The sequence below is a fragment of the Pelecanus crispus genome, chromosome 17, assembly GCF_030463565.1.
Source record: "Pelecanus crispus isolate bPelCri1 chromosome 17, bPelCri1.pri, whole genome shotgun sequence".
Lineage (NCBI taxonomy): Eukaryota > Metazoa > Chordata > Aves > Pelecaniformes > Pelecanidae > Pelecanus > Pelecanus crispus.
This window is the reverse complement of record NC_134659.1, coordinates 3,654,799-3,677,695: the sequence shown is the minus strand read 5'-3', so window position 1 is coordinate 3,677,695 and position 22,897 is coordinate 3,654,799. Positions and strand designations below refer to the sequence as shown.

General features: G+C 48.6%; 1 protein-coding gene across 2 annotated transcripts; it reads left to right on the top strand.

The window, feature by feature from the left end:
- Window positions 1-1,316: 1,316 nt before the first annotated feature.
- On the top strand, window positions 1,317-22,651 carry BRPF3 (bromodomain and PHD finger containing 3). 2 transcript variants are annotated; one of them, XM_009490774.2, is made up of 12 exons: window positions 1,317-2,712; window positions 3,751-3,907; window positions 5,388-5,519; window positions 7,578-7,706; window positions 8,085-8,397; window positions 9,523-9,789; window positions 9,959-10,459; window positions 12,804-12,897; window positions 15,351-15,448; window positions 17,409-17,506; window positions 19,498-19,652; window positions 22,405-22,651. In XM_009490774.2, exons 1-12 carry the CDS (start codon window positions 1,328-1,330, stop codon window positions 22,586-22,588), a joined length of 3,513 nt encoding a protein of 1,170 aa, XP_009489049.1. In that variant the 5' UTR covers window positions 1,317-1,327; the 3' UTR covers window positions 22,589-22,651. The 2 variants fall into 2 exon arrangements, with proteins under 2 accessions (XP_009489049.1, XP_075578376.1); XM_075722261.1 differs by lacking the exons at window positions 19,498-19,652; window positions 22,405-22,651 and adding an exon at window positions 17,685-17,718.
- Window positions 22,652-22,897: the final 246 nt, after the last annotated feature.

Below are 22,897 nucleotides of genomic sequence, written 5' to 3'. Positions count from 1 at the left end.
GCTTTCCCTCTCCGCTGCCTCCCTCCCTTGCCCTGAGATCGCCGGGCTCCTGCCGCCGCGTCTCCGTCCTCCCCCAGATCATCTTGCCGGCTCCAGGCTTCTGCTCCACTCCCCCTTGATGGGCACCTCCTTAATGTCAGGAGCCGACTCTCAAATAATTATCTGGGTTGCTGATTAGCAGTTTGTGAGGGCAGAGCTGGCTTGGGCTTTTCGTTAAGGCTCTGAGTAAATGCCATTGCATGGTTACTGGTAACGGTCCAGAAGCTGTCTTGCTGCTTTCCTGCTCGTGTCCCCATGGACTCTCCATGCAGAATCGGCTCAGGAGCCTGAACACAGATTGTGGCTCCAGAGGGGCTAACGCTGAGCCAAAACTAGTAAGTCCATCTGGATCCATGCTGCTCGTTCCTGTGCTCAGTCCCCTTTGCTTCCTCACGGATCCCACCGAGGAGCAGAAGGGATGCACATCTAGCACCCGCTGCGTTGCTCAGTTCATCCTCTGCTTCTGTTTGGGCTTTTGTGACCCATTTTGCATGGTTGGGAAGGACATGGTCCAGTCAGTGCACACTGGAGAGCGGTGTAAGGAACAGCTACGTCTGTGAGAGAAGGGAAAGCAAAGCTGGAGGATGATTTTTCATTACGGGCTTTATTGTATCCGCGATGTGGGAAAGGAAGAAGTGGTGGTGGCAGCTCTGAGGTGGGAAACTTGGAGGAGCTCCCTCCTGGGCTGGAGGAGCACTGCTAGTTTTCTCATATGGAGCTCAGTGACAAAAAAAAATTGGGAACTGCTTTCAGAGGGCAGGAACAGTGCTTTCCTTTCCGTCTGGAAAACATGCAGCACATTTTGTGTGCTATTGGGGATATAAAAGAAAAGCCACAGGCAAAAGAAGAGAGGAGAACTCCTTGGCTTATGTGAACTTAGTATGTGAATGGTGCAAGCAGATGTGATGAGTGCTGTTTGAATTTTGGGGGATCTGAATGGTTTGCTGAGGTGAATGCACAGCAGAGTGTTTGGATGCTATGCTGTAAAATATATTTCAGCTTTTCTCATCCGGTGGCATGGGGATATATACATCTCCTGGCATGCAAACAGAGAAGGTTGGAGGGTGCTGTGATACACGTTGCAAGAAATGGTTGCTATATCCATTACCTGCTTGTATGTAAGAAGGCGAAGAGGCCTCAGCAAGCCTGAAATTGCTGGAGTCTCTAGTAGAAATGTTCCTGTATTGCAACGCTGAGTGCGTTTTTGAATCTGTGCTGCTCCTTGCTCCTCTCCTTGGCTTACGCTGTCCTCTGTCCTGTTTTGTTGCAGGGGCTCGGGACCGCAGCGATGAGGAAGCCTCGGAGGAGGTCCCGGCAGAACTTGGAGGGCAGGCGTTCTCCCTCGCCCTACAGCCTCAAGTGCTCACCAACTCGGGAGACCCTGACGTATGCTCAGGCCCAGCGGATTGTGGAAGTAGACATCGATGGGCGGCTTCATCGCATCAGCATCTATGATCCCTTAAAAATCATCACGGAGGACGAGCTGACTGCCCAGGACATCACAGAGTGCAACAGCAACAAGGAAAACAGCGAGCAGCCCCTTTTCCCTTCCAAATCTAAGAAAACACCTTCCAAAGGCAAGAAGAAGGAGTCCTGCTCCAAACATGCACCAGGGACATCTTTACACTTACCCCAGCCCAACTTCCGCGTGGTGGACTCCTTCAGCCAGCCAGAGGCCCCTCCTCTCCCTGCCGCCTACTACCGGTACATTGAAAAGCCTCCCGAGGACCTCGATGTAGAGGTGGAGTATGACATGGATGAGGAGGATCTGGCGTGGCTGGAAATGGTCAACGAGAAGAGAAGGGACGATGGTTATGGGACAGTTTCTGCTGACACTTTTGAGCTGCTGGTGGACCGGTTGGAAAAGGAGTCGTACCTTGAGAGCCGCAACAACGGGGCTCAGCAGTCCCTCATCGACGAGGATGCCTTCTGCTGTGTCTGCATGGACGATGAGTGTCACAACAGCAACGTCATCCTGTTCTGTGATATCTGCAATCTGGCCGTGCACCAGGAGTGTTACGGCGTGCCCTATATCCCCGAGGGGCAGTGGCTTTGCCGCTGCTGCTTACAGTCCCCTTCTCGCCCTGTGGATTGTGTCCTTTGCCCGAACAAAGGTGGAGCCTTCAAGCAGACCAGCGATGGCCGCTGGGCTCACGTGGTTTGTGCCATCTGGATCCCAGAGGTCTGCTTTGCAAACACCGTGTTCCTGGAGCCCATTGAAGGGATAAATAACATCCCCCCGGCTCGGTGGAAGCTCACGTGCTATATCTGCAAACAGAAGGGCATGGGAGCTGCTATCCAGTGCCACAAGGTGAACTGTTACACTGCCTTCCACGTCACCTGTGCCCAGCGGGCTGGTCTCTTCATGAAGATCGAACCCATGAGGGAGACCAGCATCAACGGCACGACATTCACCGTGCGCAAGACTGCCTATTGTGAGAGTCACTCCCCGCCTGGGATGGTGAAAAAAGGGTCTCCAGCTGCTGGCGGTGAGGGGCAGGAGGACACTGTGAAGGAGGAGGGAGAGGAGGAAGCCAATTCTGGCCCTCCCAAAGGGTCTCTCAAAAAGAACCAAGTGAAATTGAAGCAGAAGATCAAAAAGGAGCCTGGTGATGTGACCAATGGGCGTTCGTCTGTGCCCATGGTGACAGTCACGCAGATCCCCTCTTACAGGTGAGCGGTGCGGGTTTAGGGAAGGAACTGGACAGCTGGAGCTGGACAGGGTCTGTTTTGAGGACTCGGTCCCTCTTGTTGTTGACCTTGGCAGCGCTGTCTCCAGTCAAGACCTAGCAATAACCGTGTTCAAAGCGGGCTCTGCAGAATCATCCTGACCAGTGTTCTTCCATGGGAGTGTCGCTGGCACGCTGTGGTTTCCCTGATTTGCTGAACAACCGTCCCAAACTGTCGCGTAACGCAGAATCCGTGGTGGTACCTAACAGCAAACACCCATCGAGCATCCGGATTTACATAGATGGCTGTGAAGGTGTTTTTAAAATACTTCAAGTTGGCAGGCAGATAGAGGTCATCCTGCTATTATTTTTTTTTTAATCTCCTCATTTCATAGTTTCTTAATTGCTCCTTTTATTGCAGACCATGTCAAACCTCTCAGTGTTGCAAGCAGCTCTGAATTTGGCTGTGTATTTTTTTTCTCCCTGCTCTCTCTCATGCAGAACTAGGTAGTGCTGAATTTTCGTTTGGTGCCTGAGGAAGTGTGGTAATGTGTTGCCAGTATTTTAACAGATAAGCTTTGGAAAACTGCTGATAAGGCACCATGTATAGTCTAACAAACGGTTTGAAAAGGTTAAAATAGGTGCTGTATTATTCTTGGACTCCTGTCACGCTAGTGTCCCAGGCTTCAGCTTAATAACATCAGACTTAAACGACTCCCAGGAAAGTTCTTGATGCTGAAAGTAGTTTTGAAATTAAGGCTGGGAGCGGAATGGATGATTGCGTGCTTTGACGGTGCTGTGGCAAGTGCTTGCTGAGAACCTCCAGCCGCGCTGCTACTGAAATAGGGCTCTACTCTGAAAAGCAGGCACGTACGTCTTTGCGGTGGGGAGATCCCGGATTGTACCAGTTGCACGTGTAGTTCTGAGCGCGCATTGGCACAACACCACAAAGCTTTGTTGGGAAGCCTGATGGGATCACCAGGGTCTGCAGAGTCACGGGTGCTTTGCAGCTGGCTCCATGACACCTCTTTGCTTCCCTTAGGCTGAACAAAATCTGCAGCGGCCTCTCCCTCCAGAGGAAGAACCAGTTCATGCAGAGGCTCCACAACTACTGGCTGCTGAAGCGGCAGGCGAGGAACGGGGTGCCCCTGATCCGGCGCCTGCACTCGCACCTCCAGTCCCAGAGGAACGCGGAGCAGGTACTGGTCCCCAGCTGAACCCGCATGGGAGCATGGAGGGCTTGCATTCCGGGGGGATATGCGCTTCATGCATGGCTGGGAAGGGGAGTGAGGGTGAAAGGATCAGAGGGTGACCTGATTTAAGTCTTTTGGTCTCCTCTTGCTATGCTCGTGCCTGCAGAGCTGAGGTAGTGTATCAGTGGGATATCCATCATGCCACTAGAATTGGTGTTGATGAGCCAGCAGGTAAGAGTTTTTCCCCTGAGTCAGGAGACCCAGGATTGTGCAAGGGTGCGATGGGCCCTTGGTGGACTGATCTCCCAGATGAATCATAAAACCACGTTCCTCACGAGTGATTAAAGATCCCCTCCTCAAGAAAATAGGTGTTAGCTCCAGAGTCCTGGCCAAATTCCAGTTTGGGTCATTCTTCCTGCTGCTTGAATTTCCGACCCTCCCATGCACATTCATATGGAAGTTTAAACATAATCATCAGCTCTGGACTCCTTTGCTTCCTCCTCTGAGCTGGCATCCAGAGTCACTCGACCTCGATGCTGTTAAACAGCACTGTGTTTGGCATGAGAAGTAGTTGGTGAAGTAATAAAGCAGTTGGACCCTACCCTCTAACACAGCCTGTCAGTAGGCATTGTGCACGTTGTGCACGTATATTTTTACTGTAGCTGGAGGAATTTACAGGCTTTTGTTTTGTATGAAGGCTGCTCTGAGTGATTAATAAAAAAAATATTTCCCACTCATCAGTGTGGAGCTTGGGGAAGTGCAGCATTTCCTTGGTGTGTTAAGTTGACAATTTACCGTAAGAAAGTTCTTAAAAACAAACGCGCTATAAATATAAACCATCCAGAGCTTGTGAAGCAATTGTCCTCTCTTGGCAATCGTGTGAAAGTATATGCACTTCGGCTGTATCCTCAAAACCATTCGAAAAGCTACAGATTTAGGAGAGGAAGGATGATTGTGTGGCGAAGCCACTGAACTCTGTCTTGGAAGGTGTGAGCTCATCTCCCAGTGTCGGCTGTTCCTTGGTGTTTTAGCGAATCTCTTTCCGTGGCTCTATTGCTTATTGGTTACGAAAAGGATAATAATAGCTCTTTTCTCCCATGCTTTTGCTCGCCTTGCCTTTATACTGTAAATGCTTTGGGCTGCCTCTTCGATGCACAGCAGCCAACAGAAAGAATTTCCAGCCTCTGTAATGAACTTGGGTATAAAAGGAGGGAGGGTGTACATGAGCATGCATTGAAGCGTGTTCCCAGAGCGTAGCTACAGTATGATTTAGGCCTAACTTCACTGATAACATAAAATCCAGAAAGGCTGATGTTGTGTTTGTTAGACAGCTAAATGCTGTAGGAAGGAGGGGACGTAGTCTGAACAAGAGACAAGTAGGCAGGAGGAAGACTACGAGAGCAATTCATAGGGGATGCTTAGAAAGAGGAGGAAATGCAGGAAGCCAGTTGTGTGTTTCATCTCACCCCACTGTTCTGTCTTACAGAAGGAGCAGGATGAGAAGACCAGTGCAGTGAAGGAAGAGCTGAAGTACTGGCAAAAACTGCGGCATGACTTGGAGCGGGCACGGCTGCTCATCGAGCTGATCCGTAAGAGGGAAAAACTCAAACGGGAGCAGGTAGGTGGTTTTGGCTGTCAAGTTGCTGCTGCACTTAGCTTCAGTCCCGTGCAAGCACCTTGTGCTGCAGGAGGCAGAGGAGGAACACGACAGCTTTTCTTGAGCCTTTTCCTCTTTTCACAGAGTCTGCCTTTGGGATGTGCAGAGCAGCCATCTCTCCCTGTGTCAGTCACTCGCTTGTGCTGCTCAGCCTCTGCCCTCAGGACCGCTGCTGGGAGAGCTGGGAGCTGCAGAGTGCTGGGAAAATGTATTTGCATAGCTAACGGATTTGATTCCTGACCTACAGCACCCTTCTGCCCCATTTCTGGGCATGGACCGGGTGTTTTGCAGAGTAGAAGTTTGATCTCCTTTACTGTTTATTTCAGGAGTTTGGTAACACCTACTCCAGAGAAGAGGTCTAAATCACAATTCTGCTCTGCATTTCGAAAGCTAAAAGTTCCCGTGTTTTGCCCTCTACATACATTTTTGAGAAGATGCAGTTTTAAGACAGAGACCATTTACTGATTTCCTCTTTGACCTGTGTGCAGTTCTCCAAAGCTGCACCGTTACTTCCCGTGCTTGCCAGCTTTGCCTGTTGAGGGTCTTTGCTTGCCGTACCTGGTTGGACGGTGCAGCCACAGCTGTGCTCTCTGGCACAAGTATCTTCAAGGACAGCTTCATGAAAGGCTCGCCCTGCGCACAGTGAGCCTGCACGCGTGGCCTCAGGCGCTGCCTGGGTGCTCTCGCTGCTGCGAGGCGCTCAGGCTGTCTGCAGGGAGCCAGGCAGAGGGAAAGCAGCATCCTCTGTGATCACAGCCCCTCTGCACGCTATTTTTTTTTGTGGTCAGAAACTGCCCACAGCTTTTCTGGAGTCTTTTTGATGCCAGCACTGGTTCATTTGCTACATTATCCCTGATTTACAGCAGTGGCTCAGTCCTGCTTGCTGTGTGGACATATTTTAGGTAGGAGGATCAAAAAAAAAAAAAAATCACTCTTGGGCTTTGTTTGTTTGCTTTTAATATCTTGATATATCCCTATCACAGTTGGCTAAATCCATAAAAGCTTGTTAAAACTATGGTGTGCTTTATAAAAGGCTAAGAGTATCTTGTTGGAGCTCTGTCCCAGCCCAGCTTTTAGCTGAGTGGAGAAGGATTCTCCGGAGTCCTCAGGCTTTCTTCAGGTTCTTTCCTGTTTTGGGGGAAGAGTGCAGTCTTTATGTCCGTCTTCAGTCATTCTCTTACTGATGCTGTCTTGTTGCTGAGCACATCAAATACAGTTGGCTTTATGTAAACAGTCTTGCTTTCCTTTGCTACTGAAGTGGTTGATTTAATGACATAATGAGGGATTATAAGATCAAAGAAATTAAAACGTTAAAGGAGAAAGAAATACCTTTATCCTGTTCCAGTCTCCTTTGAATAGGAGTTTCAGTGTAAGAGATCAAACCGGTGCTACAACTTGTTTGCTTGAAATCAGACAGTATTAGAGACTTCATAAAGGATATAAGAAGCTGTATTAGGAATTTGCAAACATCTAACCACTGTTGTTGTTTGGCTTCTGCCTTGAAGTGTGAGAGCTTATATCTTAAACTTTGCTTGTGCTCTCCAGTCTAATTGTGGATGTTGTTGTTCATGTAAACACCTACATACTTTTAACTTTTGTATAATGTTGCTAATTGGCATAATAATATCTTGAGGTAGGGAGTTCTACAGGATAATTTACCAGGCATGAAAAGCTTCTTCCTGTTTTCATTTTTAGTTGTATTATCTTTTAATTTTATGGGGTTTTCTCTTGTTTTGGCTTTATGAGATTGGATGAACAGGAGTTCCCCGTACAAAAGGATTGCACCGTGCAGTCAGACTCTGCAAAGTGCTGTCTGCTAATGTGCATCCTGCACATGGAGGGGACAGGGTGTTTGCCAGGAATTCCTCAGCAGTGATTCTGCAGGGCTGGTGGTATGATGACTTGAGGCTTCCGCCACTGAGTAGAGCTGGGGTGATGATTCAGGAGAAACCGGAGGGAGGCACCACTCAGATACCCGGTCCTCGATAACTGTGCTCATCGCTGTTTTCCCGTTCCCAGGTCAAGGTTCAGCAGGCTGCTATGGAGCTACAGCTGACCCCGTTCAATGTACTTCTGCGCACAACTCTGGACCTGCTGCAGGAGAAGGATGCTGCCCAGATCTTTGCCGAGCCTGTTAATCTGAATGAGGCAAGTCTCTTTCCTAGGGGTGTCTGATGGGTTGTACATGAGGTGTTGCTGGGCAGAAGCTCATGTGCTGTCATAACCCTGGAAGCACAAACCACCTTGTCCCATGCTGATGGTGGACTAAAGAATATCTCAAAGAGGACTCACAAAGTGGGTATCCTTCCAGGCCAAAAAAGGGTATTGTTTTCTGGAAGCTTCAGCACGTCTCAGACAAGTAATGTTTTGCAGAGCCAGGATGTGTCTGCCTTGACTGGGTGACACAGAAATGAACTGCTGGCGCTGCCCCTTGCCGGTGGAAAGGGCATTCAGAGTGCTTATGATGGATGCGCTCTAGTTGGCTAGTAAATGGTTTTTGTAATTGTACAGGTTTTATATGTTTAGGTTCCAGATTACCTGGAATTCATTTCCAACCCAATGGATTTTTCCACCATGAGGCGGAAGCTGGAGTCCCATCTGTACCGAACATTGGATGAGTTTGAGGAAGACTTTAACCTTATAGTTACCAACTGCATGAGGTATAATGCTAAAGACACGATTTTCCACCGAGCAGCTGTCCGGCTCAGAGACCTCGGAGGAGCGATATTGCGTCATGCACGGCGGCAGGCTGAAAACATCGGCTTTGACACTGATGTGGGGATTCACCTGCCCGAGTCACCCAAAACCGAGGACTTTTACCGCTTTTCTTGGGAGGATGGTGAGTGTTTATTAACCTTTATTTTTTCAGGTAGATCATAACTGTGTTCTTTGTTCTGAGCATGTCACTCAGCCTGTGGGAAAATCGTAGCTGTCACTTGGCATACAAGAAATTTCCTATCCGTCTATTTACTTAAGCATATGCCTAAGTTCTTCATAGCCTCAAAGAGCAGGATTTCAGGTGAGCCGGGCACTCAGAGCTAGGTGCAGCTTAGCTCCAGCTCTCCTAGTGCACATCTGCCTCAGAAGAGCCTTGCGACTGCCCATGCTGTTTGATTTGTGCCATGGCTGTAGTATAAACTTCGTATTTTGAAGAACATACAAAGGTGGATCTAGGAATTTTTGCTCTGAGAAGAGCTCATATATTTCATTGTAAATTGGCAAGGTATAGAGCAACTGGGTTAGATGGAGCTCTGAGGCTGGGAGGGGGTGGCGTGAGGCTAAGGTACTGGAACCCAAGCAGTCCTAGCCGAAACTTTCCGTTCACAACATGACCACATCCACTCCCACAGCTGTCTTGAGATGCAGCTCCAAAGCATTGCTTGAATAACTTGGCTAAACTTAGTACAGAATACTGCTGCTGTCCAGCACGCAGAGCTTGCAGTCTGCGGTCCGTTTCCTAAGCGTTGCAGCTCTCTTGGACGCAGACGGACAGTCTGTTACGAAATTTGTGTAGGTGTACGATAACACAGCCTTCAGCTGCCTGCCCTGCTCCGGCGGATGCCAGCCCTTCAGCAGAGCCAGAGGATTGGCAAGCATGTTATGTTTTGGCCAGTTTTGTTTGTGGTCTGATTTTGTCGTTTAGCATGGCAAAGAAATAGGTTTCTGCCAAGAACCTGGACTGTGAGCTGTCTTGTGTGGGTGCAGACATGTTCTTTTACTGTTGCCCCTGGGGCAGTAACGGGGACTGGAGGGCAGTGCAAGTTAAATCAGCTGCTCTTTACCCAAAGGAAGAAAGTTCAAGCTCCAGGGTTAACAATTCCTAAATCCCCAAACTAAAGCAGTTGGTTCATGAACAGCAGCAGTGGGAACGAGGCATGGCAGTGGTCCCAAGTGCAGGAGTGGAGTTCACCTCTTCAAGAAGCTGTTCTCCTTCCCTTCACTGTTACGCTTTCTTTTGATGCAGTGGATAACATCCTCCTCCCGGAGAACCGGGCTCACCTCTCCTTGGAGGCCCAGCTGAAGGAGCTGCTGGAGAAGCTAGACATGGTGAGCACCATGCGGTCCAGCGGCGCCCGGACGCGACGCATCCGGCTCCTGAGACGGGAGATCAACTCCATTCGGCAGAAGCTGGCCCAGCAGCAGAACAAGACCATGCCCAACGGGGAGCCTGTGCCGCAGGAGGAGGGGCTGGATAAAACATCAAGGGAAGGGGATGAGGAAGGGGAGAAAGGTGAGAGGTTGCAGCAGGATTTTAGCTCTGGCTCTCCTAGTGCATGTCAGCAATCGAGGCCCGCTGTTGCTTCTGTCTGTGGTCCTAGTGGAAGATGGGAATGGCTGCTGGTAGTTTTGGCAGTCACTCTTTCTAAAATGTTCAAGCAGATTCTTTATTCCTTTAGCAGATGATGCCAAGCCCCCGCACCCTCCCACCCTGGAGCCCACAGGACCTGCACCCTCCCTCTCAGAGCTGGACTCTCTGCAGGACCCTCCAACACTCAAACCCATCAGTGAAAGCAAGTCCTTGAGTCAGCTGCAGAAGAGGGTGATGTCGGACAGGGAACTCTTCGACAAGAAGGCGCTGCAGCGGGAGAGCCAAGCCTTCCAGCGCCTGCTCAGTGACAACGGCCTGAACGGACTGGCCTTGCCGCCTGCAGACACCCCTGCCAGCCCCCCCTTCAGTGGTGTGGGCCGACGGACATCTGTCCTTTTTAAAAAAGCTAAGAACGGGGTGAAGCTGCAAAGAGGCCTGGACTGCTCCCTGGAGAATGGGGAGGACCACGGGCAGAGCGGGCAGCTTTCGCCCTCCCGCCCTGACGGGGAGCGACAAGCTCGGAAGCGGCCGCAGAGCAGGACCTGCAGCGAGAGCGATGGCGAGAAGTCGCCCAGGCAGGCGGGACAGAGAGGTAATTCCTTGGGATTTCTCTTCCTACTGTACCCTTGGAAACTGTGAGATGGGGCTGAGGGAGTGGGAATCCTGGGGCCGAGTAAAGACGTCTGCATGCAAACTACTCACCTGAAACTCAGTTTATGCTTGGGGGAGACATAGTCCCATAACCAGACATGCCTGACAAAAGCTTCAACTCTTCCAGAGATTTCTAAAATAAGGCAGAGAAGACATGTCCGTAATGAGTTGCACCTCTCTTCTCCGCTGACTCTACGTGGAGTTTCTGGTAACTGAGTTCAGCTTTAGACACCTCCATTTTAGACATTTAAAGGTACCGAGAGGAAGCCCAGGGAGGTCACGAGTAATTCTTCCCTTTACCAGTCAGCAGAGCTACTGTAGGAGAGAGTTTGCCATTTTTTGTAGGGCAAGCCAACCAACATGCCCAGCTGCTTGCAGAGCTGTTGAATGGCCTGGCTGGAGACTCCAGGCTCCCCAGTAAGGGCTGAGAAGTGTTGGCATTCCTGCCCTCGTGAAAGGGTTTGCGCTGGCTCGGCCGCTCTTCGGAGGGGGAGTTTCCTGTTGCAGAAATGGTGTGTTTGGTTGGAAGTGTGCAGTGGACCAGTACCGCAGCACCCATGTAAGATGAGATGTTAAACATTGCTTTTACATCAGCTCTACCCTCAGTTCTGGGGTTTAAATAAAATCAATGGGGATACTGAGCAAGTTCCTTTTCAAATTAGATCTGCAAATGCGAATGAGCAGCTGAGGGGAAATTTGGAAAGACACAAGGTGAAAAGGAACATCTGAGTGACAGCAATGCGATTTCTTTTTAATTTTGTGTTAACGGCCATCGCGGGACAGTTCCCATCTGTAAGGCTTGACTTAGCTGATACCTCAAAGTTATTTGGCTGTCAGGAGGTTGCTAGGGAATTGAGAGTGGGAGGAAAGCAATTGAATGTGGGGATTGACTTAGCAGGACAGGTTAAAGGAAACACAAATGGCTTCTCCAAAGGTTTAAGGCACTCACCATCATCATCTGCCAGTAATTAAAGCAGAGAGGAGTTGTCCACAATGGATACAGGTCAGAATGAGAGGCTGAAATTAAAAAAGGGAAAATAAAGGCAGGATACTGGAAAATCACTGGTAACTAGGCAGTGACATTTTTCCTCTGCTGAAGCAGCACTGCTGGCTTTTTCCTATGAGTTGCAGCACTGCTTTTGTGATTCAGCTCCTTCCGCGGTTTCAAACACAATTGATTTCTCCGAACTGGAGGGAGTGCCTGGTGTGCCGAATCTGGGTTACTGCAGGAGCAGGTCAGCGTGATCGGGGTTGTCAGAACAAGGTGTTCCCCAGAAGTGTGCTCCTTGTGGCCATTCTGTATTTATAGCTGGAAAAACAATAGTGGCCTTGGCATGAATTTGCCCTTTGTACGGCTGACGGGCTTTTTATGAGCCCACGGGGAGCCTGGGGGCGATGGGTCCCTGGATGGGGGAAGGCCGTGGTCATCTGGCTTCTTGCGCCTGCTCTGGGCTTGGGGATGCTCTCAGGGGTCATTCCCTGTCCACCCCTGCCCTGGTTGTGGGATCTTGGCTAAGCTCGGAGGCGATCCCAGCTCTCTGTGTAGGTATCCCTCCGGTGCGCAGAGCAGGAAACCTGGCAGTGAAGGGAAGATTTCCAGCGCTGTCAGCCTCTGGGGCAAAGAAACGAAATATTCCACTTACAGCTACAGTGACATTTGTACCGGCTGGAGAGGAAGGTGATGGGGAGCCACCTTCTACCCAGGGGGAATTTGCTTCCTCCGTGTCTGCTCTGTCCACTGGAAAATCTCATTTCCAGAAATTGAAGGAATGAGTTTTTCCTAGAGCAGTTTTCTCTCAGCAAAGAACCCATAACCGAATAAGCTGTGGTTTTATACACCTGCTCCTGTGGGCAAGGACCAGCCCGGCGGCCAGGCCCAGGGTGAGGCAGGGAGAAGTCCCTGGCAGGCAGCGTGAAACCTCTGCGTCTTTTCCAAAGGACATTTGAAGCCAGATGAGCAAGTGGTTCATTTCCTGGCCTCTGGGCTTGCCCAGCGAGCTGGATGCTGCGTGGAGCTCTCCTATACCATCCCTGGGCACTTCTCCAGCACTTGCTTCTTCAGAGACAGCCTAATTTTTAATGTGGCGGGGCTAGAAATCCCTTTTATTAGTCACCTTTTGGTGGCAGTTGAGTCTGGGGAACTGGGTGCAGAATTTCCCTCTCTGGTTGAAGTACTCGGCGTCTTTGTGGCTGGCAGTCATGGGACAGCGACCCTACCTCCGTCTGGGTAGCATCTCTGTGTGTTGCTGCTTTTTTGGGCTGATTCCCATTTGTCTCCTCGGCAGGAGTGACTAACGGCTTCGCCAAACACGTAGAAAGCGGCTCTGACTCCGAGTGCAGCTCTGGCCTGGGTGGTGGACTGGTGTTTGAAGCCTGCAGGTAAGTGCCCCTTGCAAAGCTGTTCCCCAGAAAACCATCTCTCTGGATTAATCTGCCTGGTTTTATCGCTTGACTTCTTTGTTTAAAAGCCAGCCCAAACTGTTACTTATTTTGTGTGTTGACCATAAAGAGAAAAAGCTCCTCAGGTTCCGTTCTGACCTCTTAAGCTATAGGTCCCAAAAGCAGTGCTTGATTTTTTCAAGCAAATGGGTATGTTACACTTGTGTTCCTCAATACATACACATCCTCTCTGCTGATGCATACCTTCTTGAAGTTCTTGAGAGCTAAAGCTAGAAAAGCCTTGAACTCAAATGTCCATTTCAGCACTGCAGGTGAAGCTGAACTTTTACCACCTACTGAATTGCTGCTTTCTTCCTCTCAGAGGTTTAAAAGCAGAACTGGGCGCTTCAGACAGGACTGAACAGACTTAAAGCAAACATCTGTCATCTTTTTGGTCAGATGTAGTAGGCATACATGGGTACCGTAAGACCATTTTCTGGTCTTTTCCAGCCCTCCTAATGCTGCCTCAAGTCATTTCACAGCCCTTTCACGGCACGGTAAAACCTGTGTTACGCCAGAATCATGTTTGTGTGAGTTGTGAGTGGCAGGCTGAGAACATTTGACCTTGATGGCTAAGATCATCCAAGACAGGCAGAAGCGAGACTTTCTTATTTGTTATTCTTAGTATTATTTTCAGTGCCTTGAACATGTCATTGCCCTCTGCTTGTCTTTGATGACCCCGAGGGTGATGACCCATCCCTAGAGAAATAGGTTCAGACATTTTATGCTTCCTCCCAATGCCTGTGCTCAGTTAGTCCTGTAAGACCTCAACCTTGCAGTGTCAGTTGGGCACTGCAAATTGTAGAACTCCCCGTGCACACCCGTTCTCAGGACTGAAGCTACAGTTTAAAACTATTAGCTACTTAACAAATTATTCTGCAGCAGGGTTGAATGCCAGGAGCATTTTTTAAATAAAAACTTCACTCTGCTATGCAGAGTGATCCTAAATGTTAGCTGTCAAGAGATGTACAATTTTGCAGTTTTAGCTAAGGCTTGATTAGTGTTTCTGTTATAAATCTGTTCGCAAAGGCTTTTGTGCCCATGACAAGGGACAAGGCCCTGGGTTTGGAGGAGCAATTTTGGTGCAAGGGCTTTTCCTGGCAGCAGAGTGATCCCACCTCCACAGTCAGATTCTGGGCAGCCTGAGGGAAGCACGTAGTGCCCCAGTAAATTATCTCTTAGCACATGCTGAGTCCCTTGGAGGCATAGGACCTCCAGCTCTTCTCCAAGATGGGACACCCACCCACCTTCATCTCTCCCCTCTTCTCTGGGCTATGTACCCAGATTGTCAACTCAGTCATCGCCTCTTCTGTAAGCCGGATACTGCCGTGACCCCGTGCAGATCTCACAAGAAGCTACTGCAATGAACTACCATAAGGCGAGGAGCTGCATCAAAGGGAACAAAAAGGAGAGAACTGGATTTATGCACAGTTGTAGTGTCATTTAAATGAGGGCCCTTGAGTCATGCAGGAATCCTTCATGGGGTGAGGATGCTCTCAGAACAGGACAGGAGCCAGAAAGTCACCTTCAAACCTTGCCTTGGCCTTGTGGCCCCACCATATTTGCTTCTGTTTCCCCATCTGTAAGTGAGGGAGACAACTCTGAATTCACAGGGGAGCGTGGGGACTTGTTGATGTTTGTGTAGTACTTTGAAGATGAAAAGTCCAATGTAAGTGCTTATTACAATAATTGCAAGCAATTCACATAGCAAAAATTACATTAGAGCTATGTGACACCCACAAAACAAGGAATTAAAAACAAGCTGATGTCTCATGGATAACTTGTACAATTACTCTGTTTAGGAACAGCTCTGTTTACTGCTCTTTCTCCACTCTTTCTTTTTGAGGACCAAATTTACTCAGAATGGGTTGCTTATTAGAAAAGTATAAAAGAAAAAAAAATAATTACAGTAAGTGAAAAAATATGATTGCATGAGGTGGAGATAATCCATTTTCTGAAATGTTTGTAGTAATGAGGTGAAGGGATGTTCAGGACATGGAGTCCAATTGCAGATATATTGGAGCCGTGTTGGAGGGTTGCTCTATCGTCTCTGAAGTCTCTGCACAACTGGGTGAGCTCACGCAAGCTCCAAGCATCCCTGCATCAGCTCTCCAGGCTTTGTTGGGCGTCTTCCTCATGTTCATAGCTGGGTTTCTGTTAGGCCCCTTTCATTGCTGTTGGCAAAGCTGGGATGATGTCCAGTGTACTTGCACCAGAAGAGAGGTATTGATGATGTTTTGTTGAAGTATTCAGTGTTCCTTTCATGTCCATGATACACCAGTACAGTAATTTTCCAGTACTTTAAACAGAGCTGTGGAATCCATTTACTTGCCTTTATTTTCAAGGTTAATCTGTTTTCTCCTAACACCTACTCTTCCATATCTTTCGAACAGTGGTTTGATGCCTCCCAAGCGAAGTCGAGGGAAGCCAGCTCTTTCTCGGGTGCCCTTCTTGGAAGGTGTGAATGGAGACTCCGGTTACAGCAGCTCAGGTGAGAACGGCTGCAGAGCAGCCCCGCTTTTGGGAACACCCTGCTCCCGTCCCACTGCACCACAGGGCTGACATCTATCTGAACCAGGGGGAGCAGGTCTCGATGCGCGCCAGGAACCGGTCCTGCGTGAACTATCCGGATTATAACACCAGACTGCTGACCTGCCTGTGCATTATCACCTGCTTTGTTACGAATTCAGGTTATTGCATAAAAGGTTTTCCTGCTTTCACTTTTACTGATTGCCTGTGCCCTGTGTTCTCCTCGGATGGATGCTTTCTGTAGGTCTGGTGTGTGTAATGTCCCTGGCACTGTCTTCTCCTGGTTTGGGACTAGTTCTCTTTAATGACACTGCAGTACAAACAGTAAATCATAATTATAAGAGGGGTCTCTCCGGAGATGGCTTCATAGCTGTTCCCTTCTGTATTGCCATCATTGCTTTCAAGGTCTTTGTAACAAAGTCGTCTTTGGCAGACTGTGCTATACATCAGTAAAATTAAGTGACACTCCTCTAATGCTACCCAAGGCGCTACACTGATCTTCCAGCGCTCACGTGGCCAGATTCTTGTCTTTCTTACAGTGTGTCAATAATAGAGTTATTGCAGGTTTATGCTGAAATCAGAATTCAGCTTTGACTCCCTGGTGCGCCTGTGCCCTTCTGTGCAGCTCCCGTGCGCTGGCTCCTGTCTCCCTGGGAACCGTTATTATCCTGGACCCCGCATGCTCAGCAATCTGCTTTGGAGATAAGCTTACAGAGCAGGGCTGATACCGGGAGAATTAGAATCAGTGGGACAATTCTGTGGTTTAAAACATCATTTCATTAATGGAAGAATACATTTGGAATGCAATAGTGGAGAAGCACATCAGGTCCGTCTTGGCAGTGTGCTCGTTTGGGTTGCATTCAGCCTTTTCTAGGTTCAGTTTGACTTCTGGTAAAGCCACTGTATTGACCATTCACCCTGAGAGCAAGCACTACTTGCTGTAAAATTCACATTAATGAAGATTACTCCTTTTCCAGGACCAGGAGCTGGCAGATTAGTTATTGATGTTTTGAATGGATCTTTTGCAATACTTCTGACTTAAGTTTGAAAAAATTGATGTCAACTTCTGTCAACTAGAACCAGGCATTTCCTGCAGAGATCAAATAGCCCCAAAATATGTGGCATCAGAATAGTCTAGATATTTGTACTTAGGAGGAATAAAACAATGCTCTCTGAACAGTGGTCCAAATTAATCTCAGATACAGCTTCATCAGTTCCACTGAGGATGGATTTGGCTTGGTGGAGCCTAATGGACCAACTTTCTCTCTTGTATACCCATTTGATTTCAGTGATATAGCAGCTATTCACTCCAGAGCTGGATTTGATTAATATTTCCATACTGAAGCTACATACATGCATAGATTTAGACCCATGATTTAGGAGACTGCGACTTTATCTTAACGCAGAACACTGTACTGGCGGAGCGTAAAGAAGGCTGGACATTCACCGTGACAGGGCTGGATCTCACTGCATGTTAAATTTTATCATAAACTTACTGCAGATGAGATGTGTGTCTTATCACCTCTGGTTTGGATACCCAGTGCATATGGGTACGAACAATAAGTGGCTTTCCATTTTGCTCTAGCTCTTGATTAAGAGAAATGGTTTGGAATTATGCATATGTGCACACAGTAATGATGAAGTGTATACTCTTGTGTGACAAATAGCTAGACAATAGGATTGTCATGAAAAAAAGGTGAAGTTCCAGTTTTCTGCTTGCTGCAGAAGCAAATAGGTTAAAAAATCAGAACAGAAATATTGTCGGTCTGTTTTAAGTACCACAGTTCATCTGTTTTAGCTGATTGCTACTGAGACCATGCAGGCCATCGTGCCTGGGTTAGGTGACGGTGTGGTTTCTTGTGTTGTCATAACCCCCTTGCTCGTAATTGCCCTCCTAAGCCATGTGTCCTTCTGTCCCTTAGGCAGGACGCTCCTGATGTCCTTCGAGAGTCAGGCTGAGCTGGAGCCCTTGGAGCTTGTGTGGGCCAAGTGCCGTGGCTATCCCTCCTACCCTGCCTTGGTAAGTACCCCGTTGCTCCCTCGCAGCCTGTACCCGCAGCGCAGGTAGCCCAGAACACAGTGCTAGTGTGCAGTGTAACCAGACAGAAAAGGAGAAACTTCCCCAAGTCATGCAATATGTGCTTTTTTTTTTCCTTTCCCCTTTGCACAGTTAATTTTCCCTGTGCTCATTGTTTCAGAGCATTGCAGAGGATTCATAAAACATTGGTCTCTCGGTGCCAGGAATAGGAGGAGATCTTTCCTCTCCTCTCCTGTTCACTCTGCAGGTATGGGGAAAGTAATCAGTACTGTTGGCATGAGAAGACCTACATTTTATAAAGGCAGGCACCAGGTTCCACTGGTGTCTAACTGCCCCCACATTTTCCTGTATAGTGAGTACAACTCCGTACATAGGTGCCCAACTGGCCTTGTGATGTATATATGCCCTTCAATAACCATATGTTTGATTTAAATACGAGAATATATGCACGTGTTCGCACCTAGTCCTTTGAACGATATTTCCTTAATATTTATCTGACTTTGGATATTTGACTATTAATGTGAAATCCATAAACCTGGCTTCAGTGAGCACCATACTCGCTTCCAAAGCAAGACATGACACGCAGCTATCGCTAGGAAGTGCCAGTAGCACTGCGGGCTTTTAAGTGCTTGTTAAGTTACCACCAGATTGCTGAAGTAAGTATATAGGTAAGAACATGAGATAGGCTGACCACGTTTTGTTGTTTCTGCTACTTTTAAATGTATCCCTTGAGACGTGGCTCTTCCTGCCATCTCTGCTCCATGTAATTTCTGCATGGCTGCAGCCATCCCCTTAAGTACCTTTATGGTTGGGATTGCTAAGACAGACAGCGCTTGTGACGGCTGAGAAGTTGTAGGGCGTGAAAGCAAGCGTAGGCATCAGGGAAATTACACAGGTCTCTACATCCGAGCAGCAGAGCTGTGAAACCATCCGTAAGCTGACACAGCATGTATGCCTGGCCGTGGCTGAGCACAGTTCTGATGCTGTCAGAAAGGGCAGATTCTAACAGAGCGACCCTCATCCATGCTCCTACTCTAAGTGGGAGCCCAGAGGAGAGAACAGCTCCAGATCTGCTAGCCATGTTGGCCGGCCAAAGCATTTTGAGATATTCGTGTGGCTACAGCCAAAGTTAAACTGTGCTTTAGCATGGCTTTAAACACTGAGATTTCCCCCCAGAAAAGCACTTTTATAGCAATCTGTTGTGGTGGAAAAGTTCCTACAGCTGGCCAGTGTCAAAGCCAGGCTCCTTTTTCAAGCCCTTAGGAGCCAAGATCAGGAGGCAAAGACTAGAGCGAGTACTGCGTCCGCCCTTCGCTGCTTCGTTCTCCTGCGATCACGTAGCACGAATGTTGGACGCTGACATTTCTGCTTCATATGGGGAGAATTGATGCATCTGTTGTCACTTCTCTCCAAAAGGACGATAGGCTGTGTTCCTCCAGCCTGATAAAGCTGGCACTGCCTGTCGACTCTGTCCAAATATTGGGCCTGATTCTGATCTGATAGCGGCGTAAATCTGAGCAATGCCGCTGAAGTCAACTGAATTGCGCCAGAATGGAGCTGTTGTGAAATTGCGTTATGCCTGCGGAGTACAGCAATGGTGTTACATTTATGGTACCAGTTAGGAGTGAGGGAAGGAAATGCTTTGCTGAACACAATACTGAGTTTGTAGTAAATTGGCAATTAGCGTAAATGCATCTACATCTACACAGAACGGCGTACTTATGTCCTTTCCCTTTTTTAAGATACGGTGCTTGGCCTTTGGACTGACTGGCTTCCCTTCCATAGGGGAAGCCTTGAGGACAGGAAAATTCTTTAAAAATTGCCTCTGAGACAGAGCAAGCAATTTTGCTTACCCATCCAAAGTAGATTTTGACTGTCTAGCTTGGATAGACTGTAAGAACAGAAAAAAAAAATGCATTCTCTGCAGTACTTGAAGGGTTTCGTGCTTAAATATCCTTTCCCTGTGTCACTAGATAATCGATCCCAAGATGCCGCGCGAGGGTTTGCTCCACAATGGAGTCCCCATCCCAGTCCCACCCATGGATGTGTTGAAGTTGGGGGAGCAGAGGCAGACAGAGGCAGGAGAAAAGCTCTTCCTTGTCCTTTTCTTTGACAACAAGAGAACCTGGTGAGTGTGTGCAGACAGGCGGGGGCCTGTGGTGAGGGCTGTGGCAGAGAGGGAAGATTTAACATAATCTTTGGTATATGGGAGCATACAGGGATTATGATGATAATGATATTACATGTAAATTGGATAATTTAAATATGCAGCAGTCAAGAAGAGTCTAAATGAGGAAGCCAGCCTGCTTTTCCCTGGCCCAAGAGCTTGACACCTTCTGACTGCTCCGCTTCCATGGTGAACAGCCCAGCATCCTTCACCCAGGGGTCACATCACCACAAAAATACTGAGGTACATGAAGAGCCAATTTAGTAGTCAAAATCTGCAGCAAATTAGAGAGAACGTTTGACTTCAAAACACCAGCAGACTGAGCAGCCAGTTCCACTGCTGCACAAAAGATTTGCCAAAAATCTCCAGGGTAACATTTTGCTGGGTTTATTCCATATTTAGACTTGCCTGATTTTTCGGAGGTGCTGAGTACCTGCAGTTTTCAGATCAAGATATTTGTTTAAGATGGAAAATGTAGGTGTAAGCACCTGGTTCAGGGCCAGTGAAATATCTCAAGGTCTTTTACCATTCTGTCTCAGACAGACTGAATCTGCTGATTTTAGTATCAAGTGGCTGACCAGGCTCACATGGTAACAATAATGCAGCCAGATATAATAAGCCACAAACCAGTGAAGTGCCTTAAAAATGAGCAGTAAGGCTTTGAAATCCGTGTGTGAAACAATGGGAAACTTGTAAAATTGGAGCATTATGCTGGAAGAGGTGAGTCCCTGTAATGAGGCAGGCAGCCGCACACTGAACCCACTGGATTATTTAACCAACAAATGCCACATGGGAACACGAACCAAGCAAATAAATTGTCACCCAGGAGGCAATACAGATCCAGAGAGTTTATACTGCGGAAAAAGCGGATGCTGGGCGGTTGGCGTGCACATGGGAACGGAGGAGAGAATGGGCTTGCCTCTTCTGCTGCTGCCTCTATGAAATAAGATACCAAGAGCTTAAAAAGGATCCTCATGGTACTTTGAGAGCCCTTCTCTTCCTTATTCTTCCAGGGAAGGTCTTTGCCGGCATCCCTGGAAGGGGCTTGAGTGAGGTTGGAGCCAGGCAGCCCTGGCAGAGAGAGCATCTCCCATAGGAGCAGGGAAGGGCGAGGGGCTGGAGGAAGGAGGCGAGCGTGGCCCGGAGGCTGTCGTGGCTGGAGGGAAGGGGCTTCGTGGGGAGGGAGCAGAGCCAGACACACAGCGGGCTAAAGCAGCGAGGGGGAGCGTTTCCCGCTGTATTTTGGGGCTGCTGCGGTGTTTTATGCTGTTGAAAGAGATGGAAGCAAGGTGCAACACAGGCAAAGGAAAAACGTGCTCTCTTGGGAAACTGAGAAGGGGGCCACATCTGCATCACTTGATGATGAGTATGTTTGTGTCCTCTGGGGAAAAGAGGTGCCAAGAGACACACTCCCGAGGTTTTTTATTAGTACACTGCATTGTTTCACTGCCCCTGATAACCAGAACCACTTGATACAGGGCACGTTCTTCAAAGAGGCACTAATGATTTTTAGCTGAAAATCAATGGCGGTGCCATGCTTCCTGTTGCTGTAGTCGTCAGTTTTGAAAAATCTAAATCCAAACTTGTCATTCAAACCACCTTCCCAATAAAAATCAGCATTTCCTTGGCTTTGCCCTGCTCTTGTTGAAGACAAGCTCTGGTGGATGTTTACTCTTAAGTGGCCACTTAGAGCCTTGTTTGTGGTTTGTGGGATGCCAAGGCACCTCAGGAAAGTCCTAAAAACCCCTCTTAGTGCCAGAGGCAAATTCTGCTGACTTCAGTGATGCTGCAGAAGGGTGACAAAGATTGAGATTGGCCCCTTGTCTTCGTGGTGAGGCTAAGCTGAGCTGCCCTGGGTTGCCCGTGTTTGGCTGGTTGGGAGATGGTGTTGAACTGTGCTAGTAGTGGCTGAGATTTAACTCCTAGGGGCTGGACTTTGTTAGGGAAGATGACATGTTTCTGAGTGTGCTAGTTAACCTGGGCTGATGGCTGCACAATAAAAAGTTGCTATAGAAAAGGCATTTACCATTTAAGTCATCAGTTGGTTGGGGTCAACTTGGGCTTGGAACGTCTCTACTGGAAGCTGCCTGTTTCTGGATGATACTCAGATAGTTGTAGTCACCCAAACCCTGATGCTTACAACCTCTTGGAACAAGGCAGAGCTTTCTCGGGGATAAAAACTTACTTTCCACCATGGAAGTCCCTGTGTTTGCTTCTCTGTGGAACACAGGCATTTCCAAGTTTCCCCTGGAGCTCCAAGGAACATGGAAAGCCTTGAGTAAGGACTCTAAGGAGAGATAAAACTGTGCAGGAAGACATTTTGGCTGCAGGTGGTTCTTCCATGTCAAATGCAGGCGTTTAAGTATTTGTAGCATCGTTGTGGGGTGTTAATTGTCAACAAAGAGATCACAGGAACATAGCCGCTCCTGGGAAGGAGATGACAACTAGTGAGTAATCACTGCTGAGACATGTGGGGAATGCTTGAGGAGCTGGAGTACTTGGCCATGTCTTGGAAACTCTTGGGACAAACTCCTTGGCCTGTGGCAGCAGGTATGAGAGCCAGGCACACTGGAGCAGTCAGCCTCCTGCAGAGAGCTCAGGAGTAGCGTTGCAAGGGCAAGAGGCCTCCAGGTGTTTCCTTCTTGCCCTGTTTCCCCGTTTCCCCTCTCGATGCCCGCGGTGACGGGGCTTTGCACTCTCCTTTCTCTTGCAGGCAGTGGCTTCCACGTGACAAAGTCTATCCCCTTGGCGTGGACGACACAGTGGACAAGTTAAAGATGATGGAAGGACGAAAAACCAGCATCCGCAAGTCTGTGCAGGTGGCATACGACCGAGCCATGATTCACATGAGCCGCGTGCGGGGAGATCACCCCTTCGTTACGTCCAATTATCTGTAAGGGGTCGGGGTGGCCGGGCCTCCTTTTCCTCCAGACCCCGTGCTCGCTGCGTCGGCGGAGCGGACCGCCTCGTGCACTGACCGGCCGGGGAACGCCGTTCCCAGCAGCTGTCAGCGCTCCTCGAAGTACCCTGAAATGTGCCAAAAAGCCTGTCCGGTTTCTTTCTGAATGTGTCTTGTTGAAGAGCTGGCAGGAGATGAAATGTATAGTCTACAGGGCCGGGAGTTAAGGTAGTTGGGAAGAACTGCCAGGTGACGGGAGCCAAGGCGAGCTGATGCAGTGAGCGGAGCGCAGTGCTCGGGTGTTCGG

Coding starts and splice junctions, on each gene's coding strand:
- BRPF3 (XM_009490774.2), top strand. CDS start 1,328: ATGAGGAAGCCTCGGAGGAGGTCCCGGCAGAACTTGGAGGGCAGGCGT. Junction 9,790..9,958: donor GGATGAGGAAGGGGAGAAAG/GTGAGAGGTTGC, acceptor TTCCTTTAGCAG/ATGATGCCAAGCCCCCGCAC. Junction 12,898..15,350: donor CTGGTGTTTGAAGCCTGCAG/GTAAGTGCCCCT, acceptor TCTTTCGAACAG/TGGTTTGATGCCTCCCAAGC.